Source organism: Bison bison, unplaced genomic scaffold (genome assembly GCF_000754665.1).
Source record: "Bison bison bison isolate TAMUID 2011002044 unplaced genomic scaffold, Bison_UMD1.0 scf7180017864531, whole genome shotgun sequence".
NCBI classification, from domain to species: Eukaryota; Metazoa; Chordata; class Mammalia; order Artiodactyla; family Bovidae; genus Bison; species Bison bison.
In genome coordinates, this window is record NW_011495081.1 from 877,363 (window position 1) to 894,552 (window position 17,190).

The window sequence follows — 17,190 nt, forward strand, 5'->3', positions numbered from 1 at the left end:
GCAGGGCAAAGACTAATAGAGTTTTGCCAAGAAAATGCACTGGTCATAGCAAACACCCTCTTCCAACAACACAAGAGAAGACTCTACACATGGACATCACCAGATGGTCAACACCGAAATCAGATTGATTATATTCTTTGCAGCCAAAGATGGAGAAGCTCTATACAGTCAACAAAAACAAGACCAGGAGCTGACTGTGGCTCAGATCATGAACTCCTTATTACCAAATTCAGACTGAAATTGAAGAAAGTAGGGAAAACCACTAGACCATTCAGGTATGACCTAAATCAAATCCCTTATGATTATACAGTGGATGTGAGAAATAGATTTAAGGGCTAGATCTAATAGATAGAGTGCCTGATGAACTATGGAATGAGGTTTGTGACATTGTACAGGAGACAGGGATCAAGACCATCCCCATGGAAAAGAAATGCCAAAAAGCAAATGGCTGTCTAGGGAGGCCTTACAAATAGCTGTGAAAAGAAGAGAAGTGAAAAGCACAGGAGAAAAGGAAAGATATAAGCACCTGAATGCAGAGTTCCAAAGAATAGCAAGAAGAGATAAGAAAGCCTTCTTCAGTGATCAATGCAAAGAAATCGAGGAAAAGACCAGAATGGGAAAGACTAGAGATCTCGTCAAGAAAATTAGATACCAAGGGAACATTTCATGCAAAGATGGGCTCAATAAAGGACAGAAATGATATGGACCTAACAGAAGCAGAAGATATCAAGAAGAGGTGGCAAGAATACACAGAAGAACTATACAAAAAAGATCTTCATGACCCAGATAATCACGTAGGTGTGATCACTTATCTAGGCCAGACATCCTGGAATGTGAAGTCAAGTGGGCCTTAGAAAGCATCACTACAAACAAAGCTAGTGGAGGTGACAGCATTCCAGTTGAGCTATTTCAAATCCTGGCAGGTGATGCTGTGAAAGTGCTGCACTCAATATGCCAGCAAATTTGGAAAACTCGGCAGTGGCCACAGGACTGGAAAAGGTGTTTTCATTCCGATCCCAAAGAAAAGCAATGCCAAGGAATGCTCAAACTACCACACAATTACACTCATCTCACACACTAGTAAAGTAATGCTCAAAATTCTCCAAGCCAGGCTTCAGCAATACGTGAACCGTGAACTTCCTAATGTTCAAGCTTGTTTCAGAAAAGGCAGAGGAACCAGAGATCAAATTGCCAACATCTGCTGGATCATGGAAAAAGTAAGAGAGTTCCAGAAAAACATCTATTCCTGCTTTATTGACTATGCCAAAGCCTTTGACTGTGGATCACAATAAACTGTGGAAAATTCTTCAAGAGATGGGAATACCAGACCACCTGACCTGCTTCTTGAAAAACTTGTATGCAGGTCAGGAAGCAACGGTTAGAACTGGACATGGAACAACAGACTGGTTCCAAATAGGAAAAGGAGTATGTCAAGGCTGTATATTATCACCCTGCTTATTTAACTTCTATGCAGAGTACATCATGAGAAACGCTGGACTGGAAGAAACACGAGCTGGAATCAAGATTGTCGGGAGAAATATCAATAACCTCAGATATGCAGATGACACCACCCTTATGGCAGAAAGTGAAGAGGAACTCAAAAGCCTCTTGATGAAAGTGAAAGTGGAGAGTGAAAAAGTTGGCTTAAAGCTCAACATTCAGAATACGAAGATCATGGCATCCGGTCCCATCACTTCATGGGAAATAGATGGGGAAGCAGTGTCAGACTTTATTTTTTGGGGCTCCAAAATCACTGCAGATGGTGACTGCAGCCATGAAATGAAAAGACGCTTATTCCTTGGAAGGAAAGTTATGACCAACCTAGATAGCATATTCAAAAGCAGAGACATTACTTTGCCAACAAAAGTCCATCTAGTCAAGGCTATGGTTTTTCCTGTGGTCATGTATGGATGTGAGAGTTGGACTATATATAAATAAAGCTGAGTGCCAAAGAATTGATGCTTTTGAACTGTGGTGTTGGAGAAGACTCTTCAGAGTCCCTTGGACTGCAAGGAAATCCAACCGGTCCATTCTGAGGGAGATCAGCTCTGGGATTTCTCTGGAGGAATGATGCTAAAGCTGAAACTCCAGTACTTTGGCCACCTCATGGGAAAAGTTGACTCATTGGAAAAGACTCTGACTCTGGGAGGGTTTGGGGGCTGGAGGAGAAGGGGACAACAGAGGATGAGATGGCTGGATGGCATCACTGACTCAAGGGACGTGAGTCTGAGTGAACTTCCGAGTTGGTGATGGACAGGGAGGCCTGGCTTGTTGCAGTTCATGGGGTCACACAGAGTTGGACATGACTGAGCGACTATACTGAACTGAAAATAAAGTCTCTCACTGTTTCCCCTGTTTCCCCATCTATTTGCCATGAAGTGATGGGATGAGATGCCATGATCTTAGTTTTCTGACTGTTGAGTTTTAAGCCAAATTTTTCCACTCCTCTTTCATCAAGAGGCTCTTTAGTTCTTCGCTTTCTGCCATAATGGTGGTTTCATCAGCATATGTGAAGTTACTGATATTTCTTGTGGCAGTCTTGATACCAGCTTGTGCTTCATCGAGCCTGGCATTTTGCATGATGTACTCTACATATAAGTTAAATAAGCAAAGTGACAATATATAGCCTCGATGTACTCCTTTTCTGATTTGGAACTAGTCTGTTTTTCCTTGTCCAGTTCTAACTGTTGCTTGTTGACCTGCATACAGATTTCTCAGGAGGCAGGTCAGGTGGTCTGGTATTTCCATCTCTTTAAGAACTTTCCACATTTTGTTGTGATCCACACAGTCAAAGGCTTTGGTGTAGTCAATAAAGCAGAAGTAGAAGTTTTTCTGGAACTCTCTTGCTTTTTCCATAATCCAACAGACGCTGGCTATTTGACCTCTGGTTCCTCTGCTTTTTCTAAATCCAGCTTGAACATCTGGAAGTTCATGGTTCATGCATCATTGAAGCCTGGCTTGGATAATTTTGAGCATTATTTGCTAGTGTGTGTGTGAGATGAGTGCAATTGTGCAGTAGTTTGAGCATTCCTTGTCGTTGCCTTTCTTTGGGATTGGAATGAAAACTGACCTTTTCCAGTCCTGTGGCCACTGCTGAGTTTTCCAAATTTGCTGGCATATTGAGTGCAGCACTTTCACAGCATCATCTTTTAGGATTTTAAATAGCTCAACTGGAAGTCCCTCACCTTTCCTAGATTAGTTCGTAGTGATACTTCCAAAAGCCCACTTGACTTCGCATTCCAGGATGACTGGCTCTAGGTGAGTGATCACACCATTGTGATTATCTGGTTTGGTAGAGTGTCGATAATACATTAGATTGCAATGATGGCCTGGGGGTGGTTGTGTTGGTTGTAGAAGTAGTAGTGATATTCCTTTTCCTTACTAATGTCATAAATTTTATTGAGTCTTCACTTTGCACTGTAGGGTCAGGCTTTATCTATTTAGTTATCAGGATATCCCTTCAATTAAGAGATGAGAAAACTGAATGAGAATCAAAGAAATTAAGTAATAAGCTAGATCTTCACATCATGTGATTCAGATCCAACCATGACTGCATTGGACATGTCCTGACACATAGACATCGCCAGATGGTCAACACTGTAATTGGATTGGTTATATTCTTTGCAGCCAAAGATGGAGAAGCTCTATAGAGTCAGCAAAAACAAGACCGGAAGCTGACTGTGGCTCAGATCATGAACTCCTTATTGCCAAATTCAGACTTAAATTGAAGAAAGTTGGGCAAACCACTAGACTATTCAGGTATGACGTAAATAAAATCAAATATGATTATACAGTGGAAGTGAGAAATAGATTTAAGGGACTAGATCTGATAGAGTGCCTGAAGAACTATGGACGGAATTTTTTGACATTGTACAGGAGACAGGAATCAAGACCATCCCCAAGAAAAAAAATGCAAAATGGTGATCTGGGGAGGTCTTACAAATAGCTGTGAAAAGAAGAGAATCGAAAAGCAAAGGAGAAAAGGAAAGATACAAAAGGAAAGATACAAGCATCTGAATGCAGAATTCCAAAGACAGCAAAGAGAGATAAGAAAGCCTTCCTTGACAATCAGTGCAAAGAAATAGAGGAAAACAATAGAACCGGAAACACTAGAGATCTCTTCAAGAAAATTAGAGATGCCAAGGGAACATTTGATGCAAAGATGGGCTCAATAAAGGACAGAAGTGGTATTAACCTAACAAAAGCAGAAGATATTAAGAAGAGGTGGCAAGAATACACAGAAGAACTATACAAAAAAGATCTTCACGACCCAGATAATCACAATGGTGTGATCACTCATCTAGAGCCAGACATCCTGGAATGTGAAGTCAAGTGGGCCTTAGGAAGTATCACTATGAACAAAGCTAGTGGAGGTGATGGAATTCCGGTTGAGCTCTTTCAAATCCTGAAGGATGATGCTGTGAAAGTGCTGCAGTCAATAAGTCAGCAAATTTGGAAAACTCAGCAGTGGCCACAGGACTGGAAAAGGTCAGTTTTCATTCCAATCCCAAAGAAAGGCAATGCCAAGGAATGCTCAAACTACCACACAATTACACTCATCTCACACACTAGTAAAGTAATGCTCAAAATTCTCCAAGCCAGGCTTCAGCAATACGTGAACTGTGAATTCCTGATGTTCAAGCTGGTTTTAGAAAAGGCAGAGGAACCAGAGACTGAATTGCCAACATCCGCTGGATCATGGAAAAAGCAAGAGAGTTCCAGAAAAACATCTATTTCTGCTTTATTGACTATGCCAAAGCCTTTGACTGTGTGGATCACAATAAACTGTGGAAAATTCTGAAAGAGATGGAAATACCAGACCACCTGACCTGCTTCTTGAAAAACCTGTATGCAGGTCAGGAAGCAACAGTTAGAACTGGACATGGAACAACAGACTGGTTCCAAATAGGAAAAGGAGTACGTCAAGGCTGTATATTATCACCCTGCTTATTTAACCTCTATGCAGAGTACATCATGAGAAACGCTGGGCTGGAGGAAGCACAAGCTCGAATCAAGATTGCCAGGAGAAATATCAATAACCTCAGATATGCAGATGACACCACCCTTAAGGCAGAAAGTGAAGAAGAACTAAAGAGCCTCTTGATGAAAGTGAAAGAGGAGAGTGAAAAGTTAGCTTAAAGCTCAACATTCAGAAAACTAAGATCATGCCATCCAGTCCCATCACTTCATGGCAAATAGATGGGGAAACAGTGGAAATAGTGGCTGACTTTATTTTGGGGGGCTCCAAAATCGTTGGAGATCATGATTGCAGCCATGAAATTAAAGATGCTTACTCCTTGGAAGGAAAGTTATGACCAACCTAGATAGCATATTAAAAAGCAGAGACATTACTTTGGCAACAAAACTCCGTCTAGTTAAGGCTATGGTTTTTCCAGTAGTCATGTATGGATCTGAGAGTTGAACTATAAATAAATCTGAGCACCAAAGAATTGATGCTTTTGAACTGTGGTGTTGGAGAAGACTCTTGAGAGTCCCTTGGCCTTCAAGGAGATCCAATCAGCCCATCCTAAAGGAGATCAGTCCTGTGTGTTCATTGGAAGGACTGATGCTGAAGCTGAAACTCCAATACTTTGGCCACCTGATGTGAAGAGCTGCCTCATTGGAAAAGACCCTGATGCTGGGTGAGATTGAGGGCAGGAGAAGGGGACAACAGAGATGAGATGGTTGGTTAGCATCACCAACTCAATGGACATGGGTTTGGGTAGACTCTGAGAGTTGATGACGGACAGGGAGGCCTGGCATACTGCGATTCATGGGGTTGCAAAGAGTCGGACACAATTGAGCAACTGATCTGAACTGAACTGACTGCATTTCATTAGCAGGCATCATTTTTTCCTTCACAGTAAGTGTGTGAAAAGCCTAAGCTGATAATATGATTTATTTTTCTTTAAAAGGTCAATGATGATCTAAAAATCACTTTATTTCGTTTGTCTAATTTTGTCAGAGATAATAGGCCCTTGAGTCCTGTAGCTTATCAGTGTTTTCTAATTGTCATCAGATGCCTCTTTTATTTGATCCTCCTAGCCACCTAATGAAATAGGACAGATGGAATTACTTCCTGTTTTTACAGATGAGGGACCTAAAGCTCAAAGACTGGAAATGTTTGGCTCAGTTTCCATACTGGCAATTTCATCCTCTCGCTTCTATACCATTGTTTTCTTCACTAGGCTGAATTTGAAAAGTTAGAATAGTTGCTTTAAAACACACTCAGTGTTTTCACGTGTCTGTGCACAAGTGGCTAGAATGTGGTGATGTTTTGTGATTTCAGAGACTTTCTTTGTAGTAAGAAGAAACAAAAAAGACTCTTCAGATAATTTTAATGTGTTATTTTAGGCTAGAAAGAAACACTCTGGTCCCTGAAAAACCAAAAAAAAAAGATTTGGCATCTAAATGATAACCTTATTTGGTAAAGAAAAGGTCCAAACTCTTTACGTGCTAAAGTTTAACATCAAGACTTGACGTTTGTTTCAAATTATGCATGGTATTTTTACCATAATAGACTTTAGTGAAATAATTTCTAAGATACAATCATTGCCTGCAGATTGTTGTACTAAATTTTTTAAAGTTTAAGCAGAGTTGGCCAATGGAGAAGGCAATGGCACCCCACTCCAGTACTCTTGCCTGGAAAATCCCATGGATGGAGGAACCTGGAAGGCTGCAGTCCATGGGGTCACTGAGAGTCGGACACGACTGAGCGACTTCACTTTCACTTTTCACTTTCATGCATTGAAGAAGGATATGGCAACCCACTCCAGTGTTCTTGCTTGGAGAATCCCAGGGACAGAGGAGCCTGGTAGGAGGCCGTCTATGGGATCACACAGAGTCGGACACGACTGAAGCGACTTAGCAGCAGCAGCAGCAGAGTTGACCAAACAAATATTATGAGACATTGTACTTCTCTAGGAAAATATTCTTTCCTGCCACTTTGACTTACTATTACAGAAGAAGCCAAAAATTGCCAAAGATAGACCTCATAGTGTATAAATATAGCACATTTTTATAAGTATAACATAGCTGAGTTCATGGATAGCAGGATGAGCACCACAGAAGCTAGTTAGAAATGCAGGGTCTCAGAACTCAAGCCTGTTGAATTAGCATCTGCATTTTAACAAGATATTCAGGTGATTTAACTGTCCATTAAAGTCCTGAAAGTACAACAAAGGCTCCTTGACTCAACTTTACTTGTTGTTAATAATCAAGTTTAAAGTAAAACACCAACTCACAACTGTCTAGCAATGTCAGTATGATTACTTTCATGGGTGAAGAAACCAAGGCAAGAAGTTAAATAACTTGTCCCTACAGCACCCATAATGCAGAGCTGCCTTTGAACACAATTTTTCTTGATTCCAAAATCCTTGCTGGTCTCATAGGACCTATGGCTCCTAAAACTGAGTGTGTTGAGTATGTTGGAGCCATTTCTTTCTTTTCAGTTTCCATGTTTGTGGAGCCACATTGCTGTAGATTTTCTAAAGTGATCTGTAACCACACACACACACACGCACACACACACACATATACATGTATACAAACACCTTTAATAAATAATCTCACTGGTTTTATTCTTTATGCTTTTTCCTATGCCATCTTTATACATAACGAGTTTCTAATATTTTTCCACAAGACTTTTCTTATGAGGATAACCTAGTTGTCCTGAAGGAATTTAAATAAATGCAAGATTTGGTCTGTTTTGGAATGTATTTCCTTTGTGTGAGCACAGAAATAATACAGGTGTGTGGGTATGAGTGTGGATGTATGTATGTCTTTGGGAAACTCTTTTTCAGAATGGTAGTGAAAGGTAGACATTCATGACTCTGGAATGCAACTTAATTCAGTTAAAAAATGTGACCTTGTTCCAGGGTGCAAAAATATTTTAGGAGAATCAAAAAATGGATGTCCCAAAACCCAATGGTTCTCGACAAGTCAGCTTTCCCAGACCTGGAGGAGTCAGACTGCTATACTGGCCCCTTCAGCCGTGCACGGATTCACCAGTGAGTTCCCATATCTTTTCTCCCAACATCTCTTGAAATCACCCTTTTGCTGTTTACATAATTGGCTCTCACATTTATTTCATGCAACTCTTTGTGCATTGGGAGAGTAGGACATGAAGGGAAAGGGAGAAACATTGCTTATCGCTAAAGTACTGAAAACAAAATAAGCTAGCTCCTCGCTTGGAAAGTGCAGGTATGGGGGAATGACATCAATTGTTAATGTGTTCTATTTGGAACCACATTGCTTAAGGTAGTACAAAATTTATGGGAGGCAAAAGACAATCTGTTTTTGTTTCGTGCTCAACAAGAAATATGAGGATATCTAGGCTTCCTTATAAACTGAAAGATATTAAAATGAATATTTGATAATGCCCTGTATTATTTATAACTGTAGCCAAATGATTTTCTTTTAAGAAGAGGGTTTCTCTTCTGATTTACTATACTTTACATGCATTCATTTTAAGGGGAAAAATGCATGGATGACTACCCAGGACCTTATAACTGTTGCTAGATTCTGTGGTCTGCTCTGAATATTAAAACCAACCCCCTTAATCTTCCCAGCTTCATAATTAACAATAAGGACACCTTCTTCAGCAATGCTACTCGAAGCAGAATAGTCTATCACATGCTGCAGCACACCAAATATGAAAATGGAATATCAAAAGTGGGTAAGAACACTAATTCAAAATGCAATATGGTATTTACTTTTACTAATTACACTCAGAAGTATTTTTTGACTACTGAAGCTTTGCCTTCTTGCATTAGATATGAGGATATAATGCAGTGAACAAATTCTCAACCCTCTTTTTTTCAGCCTTTAATGAAAGAAAACAAAATAAAACAAAGCTTTTTTAAGGGCATATGGCAACATGTATTGAAATGTGAAATGTTCAAAAACTTTGGAACATAGACTTTATTTCTTAAAATTTTTTCCAAAGAAAAAAATCTGACTCTTGAATAATGATATATGTAGATATTTGTCCACTGTGGCTTTATAAACAGAAAATAGAATAGAGTACTCTACTCCAGTAGAGTAATACTGGAGATACTTTGTCCACTAGGTTATATCCACATAATGTATCCATTAAAAATGATGTGATTTGATTCACTCAACTCAAATGTATTCAGCATCTAATACTGGAGATACTTTGTCCACTAGGTTATATCCACATAATGTATCCATTAAAAATGATGTGATTTGATTCACTCAACTCAAATGTATTCAGCATCTAATACTGGAGATACTTTGTCCACTAGGTTATATCCACATAATGTATCCATTAAAAATGATGTGATTTGATTCACTCAACTCAAATGTATTCAGCATCTAATACTGGAGATACTTTGTCCACTAGGTTATATCCACATAATGTATCCATTAAAAATGATGTGATTTGATTCACTCAACTCAAATGTATTCAGCATCTAATACTGGAGATACTTTGTCCACTAGGTTATATCCACATAATGTATCCATTAAAAATGATGTGATTTGATTCACTCAACTCAAATGTATTCAGCATCTATTATACTCTACATATTATAAAAAGTATATTACATAGACCCTTTACTGATGGAGATTGAGAATTAGTATCAGTTCTCTATTTGTTGACTTTGAAAGATAGCTGAAAGCAATTATTAAGTTGAAAAAATTATTACAAAACTATGTCTAATATAATTCCATTTCCTAAACACAGATGAAAAAAATCTAGACTCTATATGAAATATTTTAGAGATTATCTCTGAAAGGTGAGATTATACCTAACTTTAGCTTTCTAAACATCTGTGTTGTTTGAATGTTTAGCACTGTGCTATAGTATGTCTGATGCAACAGAAAACTGAGAAAGTATCACCAGGGAAAATTAAGTAAAATTGCAAAGTTTACACAGAGCAAAGCAGAAAACAGCAGGTATCAGATGAGCTGGCCATTGGTTAGGGTGAAAAAGATGGCTGAAGAAATAGTGTTAGTCACATTCTAAAAACTTTTAAAAATAAAGAGTTGATAGCCAATGGAAACTTGTATTAATATCTACTAATTTGCATTCAAATAGAATGCCACATTAGTAAAATGAACTATGTTTCAAGTCATCCAAAGAGGAATGTTCAGATTTTGGTTCTCTTCTGATTAATAATTAATTTATTATCTAGCAGTCAAAATAATTAATTTAAGCACTAAATCTTTATTAAAAATTTTACAGTTAATCAGATGTTTTCTAAATAAGAAATATAGAGAAATCCAGACTGTAAACTACAAATGTGTCTAAATGATAGCACTATGTGCTTATGTAGTCTTTAAAGATAAAATTGACATTTAAATGATTCATGCACTTTGTCAAACATGCAATAAACAGAGAAGGGTATAAAAATAAAATTTAAAAATTGGCATTGTTACAAAATAGTGCTAAATTTACGTACATACATATATACCTCATAATTAGAATCATCCAATGTTTACAATTTTCTGTCCTTTTCAAAATTACCATTATGTATATTTTCTCAAGCCCTTAGTATGCCTGAAAACATTATTGTAAATAGCTATAAATATTCTGTTATAAGCATTCATCAAACTGCAGTCATTTACCAAGCCCTAATATAATTGTTTGAACGCTAATAATGAAGCAATTCCCTAATTTTGATGTATCAGATCAGATCAGATCAGTCGCTCAGTCGTGTCTGACTCTTTGCGACCCCATGAATCGCAGCACGCCAGGCCTCCCTGTCCATCACCAACTCCCGGAGTTCACTCAGACTCACGTCCATTGGGTCAGTGATGCCATCCAGCCATCTCATCCTCTCTCGTCCCCTTCTCCTCCTGCCCCCAATCCCTCCCAGCATCAGAGTCTTTTCCAATGAGTCAACTCTTCGCATGAGGAGGCCAAAGTACTGGAGTTTCAGCTTTAGCATCATTCCTTCCAAAGAAATCCCAGGGCTGATCTCCTTCAGATTCTTTACTAATATAAATGATATTGCAATAAAAATTTCTCCTCAGAAAAGTTTTATCAATATCTAGTCTTCCCAAAACGATATGAGAGAGTCCATTTCACTACACTCTCATTGGGTCAGAAGAAATTTTAAAAAGAGTCACATATTGCTATTTATTCTCTTTGGATCAGCATTAAAGAATTAAACATTTCTTGATACGCAGTCTCCTTTTGAGACATTTTTTCTTGAGGAAAAACAAGTTGTTCCAGGTTCATCTGCCTCCAAATAAGTTGGTAAAAAAATGCCCACATTTCATGATATGGCAAAGTGCCATCTGTTAGCACCTTGCAAAGCTCCATTTATTATTGTTATAAGGACACAATTAGACTCTTAGATTCAGTCTCTTTCACAGTGTCACTGTGCTTGTAGGTGGTACAGCTGTGGAAGTCATTTGGGATATTTTGTTTTAAAATTAATTTATTGATCCAAGTATTATATATGTTGCTTCAGAGGGAATTCTTCAATTAAACTAACTCAGTTAATGTTCTATTCTTCTCTTTCCAGGTATCTGTAAACTTATAAACAATGGCTCATATATAGCAGCTTTTCCCCCACATGAGGTAATTTTAAAGAACAATTTCCATTAAAAAATTTTTTTTTCTCCTGTTCAATGCTTGGTCTCATTTTCTTTCAGTTAAGTCTACCTGCCTTATTCCAGGAGGGTTCAATTAAGTGAGTGGCCCTGGACCTTTCTGAGACCCCCATTATAATCTGTGCCTGTGCACTGGTTCTATATTCCTTCTGCAGTTTGCCCTGTACCAGGAATCCCAGCCTCTGACGGAACGCATGGACATGGCTCAGCCACTCTGACCAGACTGTTCCAGCATAGAGCTCCAGGCTTGACACAGCTTGGAATTCACACAGCTGTGAAACGGGGCAGATTCTGGTCTGTGCCTACTGCCTTGGGATACCTGAAAGCCCAAGGAAAACTCCAACCGCAACCCTACACCCCATTATTTACTTGATTTTCTGCCAGATTATTGCCTCTTCCAGTTTTCAGTAGGTCATGTTGTGGTAGACTCTGCCTGTTGAGACATAAACAACACCTGAATCAGTTTTAAACTCCCTCCCCCAGCACACACACATGCGCGCGCACACACACACACACACATAATATTCTTTTTTAAGGCAGTTTTGCGTTTTAAAATAAGAACAAAGTATTTAGGAGTTTAATGTGTGTGTTTTCAAAGCCCAGCAGTCTTCTAGTTTTAAAGGCTGAATTTACAGTCTAGTATAACTCATAAAAGGTAAAATGTATTGAGCACTTCCTATTTGGTACTGAGCTGTTATTTATATGGACTATCTCATCTAATCCTTGCAAACAACCCTTTGAGATGGGCAATAATATTGACCCTATTTTATAGATAGACCATTGAGCCTGAGAAAAGTTAAGTATTAATGGCAGGTTTGAACCTAGGCATCCAGACTTCAATGCTTCTATTCATTATAGTATACCTACTGATATTAGGAATAGAAATAATGATAGCAGATAATGTGTTAGAGTGTTTCATACAACAGGTCCTGTGCGTGAATATTCCCATTCATCTGACAGTAACCCTGGAGAGGAGATATTATTTTGCCCTTGCAGAGAGACAGAAACATGGCTCAGAAATTAAACACCATGTCCAATATGACCTAGTCAGTAAGTGGTAAAGTGTTTGGAGTGTGAGTCCCCACAGGAGCTTCTACAGCACATCGTTTGTTTTCTTATTTTAAATACTTTGTCTACCTAAGTAGTCTGTGTTCTGACAGTTTTTATTTTTTGACAGTTTCTTATGTGAAATTTGGAACCTATTAGGAATAGGTTGGAGAAGGAAATGGCAACCCACTCCAGTATTCTTGCCTAGAGAATCCCGTGGACAGAGGAGCCTGGTGGGCTGCTGTCTATGGGGTCGCACAGAGTCGGACATGACTGAAGTGACTTAGCAGCAGCAGCAGCAGCAGCAGGAATAGGTTGTAAATAATGGTCATTTTCCAATTTATTCTTGTAATTTTGTAGAAAAACTAATATATGGTACACATATACAAAATTATGGGTACACATATACAAAATGACAGAAAACAATATTGTTGAAATACAGGCAATGAAAATAAAGCGGCAAGTCAATAAAATGGACTCAGGAATCTCCTACTGATTTTGAAGGCTATTACTTGAAGAAAGAAAAGCAAAGCTTGTTTAGAGGAAAATGGAGTCAATGGACTCTTTAATTTGAATAAGGGCACTCACAGTTTTAGACCTCCGCAGTTGAGATTTATTTTTTGCTTACAAAAAAGACAATAGCAAGAGGGGAGAAAGAGACATTTCCAGGGAAATTTGGCACAATAATGAAGAAAGGGAAGGAGAGGAGTATATATATGAGAAAGACTGCCTAAAATATAGGTAGAATTGATAATCCCACCAATTACGAGTAGTGGAGACAAGAAAAGTGTGTTGGCTGAATGAGGGGACTGATCATGGAAAAGGTATGGATCAAGGAGTGTACATAGTCCTGTGAAAAGGGATGAAAATACATGGTTGAGCAGGAGTCTGCACTTTGATCCGTTTTCTCTTGCAGTGCTTCTCATGTCACTGTCATCCCAGAACTTGTGGTTCATTGAGATTAATGAGTAGAAGTCAGACAATGATGTACTAGAGATTCTGAAGGTTAGCATCTTAAATCCAGGAAATGCCTACATCTGACCATTGAGGCTGGCAAGGAAAGTCATGTATTTTAGAAGGATTATCAGGAATGATTTAAAGAAACCTGAGATTTTGAGTTACCTTCCCATCTCAGGGCAAGCTATCTTAATGGGTAGGCCAATTTCAAAAGAACAAACTTTTCTCAAGTGGATGTCTTAAGCATCTTGATCTTTCCTCCCATCTACTTAGCTTCCAATCTTTAAGCACCTTGGGTTCCCTTAGGGAAGAAACTTTGAGACTGCACACTAACTGTACGTCTGCTTTTACCTGATTAATTTATTTTGTTAGAAGTGATAGTGAAAAGTGAAAGTAGCTCAGTCGTGTCTGACTCTTTGCGACCCCATGGACTATACAGTCCAGGGAATTCTCCAGGCCTGAACATTGGAGTGAATAGCTGTTTCCTTCTCCAGGGGATCTTCCTATCCCAGGGATCGAACCCAGGTCTCCAGCATTGCAGGCAGATTCTTTACCAATTGAGCTATCAGGAAAACCCAGAAGTGAGAAAAACAGAAGCAAAATCCATATGAACTTCTCATTTCAGCCTTGAGGCACCTGCAGACCATGAATCAGGTGCCATTTTTTCTTCATAGGATCTCACAGCCCTGATTGTCTAGGAGATGTTAGTTTGGCACTGTTCAACTGCCAGAGTATCGCAAACATCTATAAAATTAATTAACAGTGATTTTGTACTTCTTATGTGCCTGACATTTTATAGCTATACGCGAAGTGGGTCCTCACAAAACCTCTTCTATATTGATATATCATCAATATTTATTATCCTCATAATCTAAGTGAGGTAACTGAAACATGACTTGCTTTAAATTTTCATCAAACATGTCATAAAAGTAGAATCACACATTGAAGTGAGCAGAGGAACTTCATTAAGTTCTGTGTCTAAGTTTTGATTCAGAAAATAAAATTATTATATCTATTGTCCTTTTTTATTATAGAAGCAGAGCAGTTCAGGCTTCAGAGAACACTTTCTTCTAAAAGACAGATATAATCTATGTTTCTGAAACTGCATATGACAGATTTTTGAGAGGCGATATAAAGAATTTTAAAACACAATTCCATTTTTGGAATATCTTATCTAAAGTAAGTTTTACAAATTCTAGAATTTAAAAACATGGCTAAAACTGGTGACTTATATCTCTTTTACTTTAAACACTTTTAATTAAAATACAGCTGATTTATAATATTATATTAATTTCATGTGTACAGTGTAGTGATTCTTTTAGATGGGGAGCACTTATTTAATGAACATTTACTCTTTTCATTAGCTTCTATTAATGAAGTAAATATTTTCTGGGAGTGGATAGCTTATCAAAGCAGAATAAGACTCAATTTCTGAACTAAAGATTAAAGCAATTTCTCTCGATGATGAAGACATTGTGTTTATTAAAAGACCTTAGGTTTCAAACAAACCTAAAGTCTAATTTAAGTAAAAGGTATTTCATTGGGTTAAAAAAGGAATTTAAGAAAAGTTTTAAAGAACTATCAGAATATTTTCAATAAAAGATAGATATATAAATGCATTTACTGCATCACTCCAGTGATGGGTTTATGTTTATAATCCTGAAGCTTCCAATAAGTTTTTAAATTATTCTGTAAGAAAAAAAAAAAGCAAAAGCAATTCCTAGTAATTCACATTTCACTAAAAGAATGTGTATCAACTCATTTTATCTTATTTGTTTCAGGGAGCCTATAAAAGTAACCAACCCATCAAAACCCACGGACCTCAGAATAACAGACATCTATTATATGAACGCTGGGCACGCTGGGGAATGTGGTACAAGCATCAGCCCCTGGATTTAATCAGGTAGGTCTTGGGGATAGATCAATAATGGAATACATATAATGCTGTTTTCTCAGCATTGTCTTAGATTTGGAATTATTTTCTTTACCCACCAAATCATCTGTATCATTCAGGGTTGAACAAGGGGAAAAAAAGGCCACTATGCATCTTTTCAATAAAAGAAACAATTTAGGGAAATTAAAAACAGCAGACAAATGCTAACGACACTTAATGCTGGAGGAAAAATGGGATGAAGTGTGTTTCAGAGCTTAATACCTGAACCCTTTGGTAGGAGCTTTGCTATTGATGATGAGGACTGTCTGCAGAGATGTGAAGTGTTGAGAGTCAAGCCACAGAGAATTATAGGTGGCTCAGTGGTAAAGAATCTGCCTGCCAATGCAGGAGACACTGGAGACACAATACGATCCCTAGATTGGGAAGATCCCAGGGAGGAGGGCATGACAACCCACTCCAGTATTCTTGCAGGAAAATTCTGTGAGCAGAGGAACCCGATGGGCTGTAGTCCACCAACTCATAAACAGTCAGACATGACTGAGCATACACACAATTCACAACAAATTATGGCTGCTCTGGGGAGAGCCCTGAGAACGGCCAGGAGAGGAGATAAGATACAAGCTCCTCCCATCCTTCCACCTCTGAGACTTTCAGTACCTCCTAGTGTGACTTAGCAGCAATTTACAAGGGAATCTGTATGATCTACTTCCCAGTGAAAGAAGGACAGGCAGAAAATAGATCTGAGAACAAATAGAAAGGTGGCCAGCATAGCATCTCTGCATATATTTATCTTTCAACGAAGATTTAATGAGTGTCTATTTTATTCCAGGAGGTATAGCCTAGTGAGTAACTGCTCACAACTTGAATTGGTCTTGAAATAGTATTATATTCACAATTTATTTTATTTTGATGGAAGATGATTTGTTCTTATTTTTAAAAATCAGGAAATATATATTAAAGAGACTTACATCCCCAGCTAACTAGAAATATTTATAGGATAAAATTTTTAAATAGCATTCATATTATAAGATTATATGTGTTGATGAGATGTTCATGAATTATAAATATCAAGAATAACTCAAAACCGTATCATTGTCCTAATAGGAAATGGATAGAATGGACAGAATAAAGGGAGAGTTTGAAGATAGTTTAATAAAAGAATTTAACATACAGACATGTAATAGGGTCAGGAGAGCCACGAGATGATGATGAAGCGTCCGCGTACTGGTGTGCATGTGTGCTCAGGGGCTCAGTCGTGCCCGACTCTTTTTGACTCCATGGAATGCAGTCCACCAGGTTCCTCTGTCTATGGAATTATCCTGGCAAGAATACTGGAGTGGGTTGTGATTTCCTTCTCCAAGGGGATCTTCCTGACCCGGGGACTAAACCTGTGTTTCTTGTGTCTTCTTGCATTGACAGGCATATTCTTTTTTTTTTTTTTTTAATTTTTTTTATTCAATTTTAATTTAAAAAAAATTATACATGTGTTCCCCATCCTGAACCCTCCTCCCTCCTCCCTCCCCATACCATCCCTCTGGGTCGTCCCAGTGCACCAGCCCCAAGCATCCAGCATCATGCATTGAACCTGGACTGGCATCTCGTTTCATACATGACATTTCACATGTTTCAATGCCATTCTCCCAAATCTTCCCACCCTCTCCCTCTCCCACAGAGTCCATAAGCCTGTTCTATACATCAGTGTCTCTTTT

The 17,190-nt window shown here is 38.3% G+C and overlaps 1 protein-coding gene across 1 annotated transcript in view; it reads left to right on the top strand.

Annotated features, from left to right (window-relative positions):
• Positions 1–17,190, top strand: part of ANO3 (anoctamin 3) — a 453,610-nt gene that overhangs the window by 334,241 nt on the left and 102,179 nt on the right. Inside the window, exons 8-11 of the mRNA XM_010831780.1 lie at positions 7,878–8,009; positions 8,571–8,677; positions 11,496–11,551; positions 15,369–15,490. Of these exons, the coding sequence (XP_010830082.1) occupies positions 7,878–8,009; positions 8,571–8,677; positions 11,496–11,551; positions 15,369–15,490 (417 nt within the window). The remainder of the gene's footprint in view (positions 1–7,877; positions 8,010–8,570; positions 8,678–11,495; positions 11,552–15,368; positions 15,491–17,190) is intronic.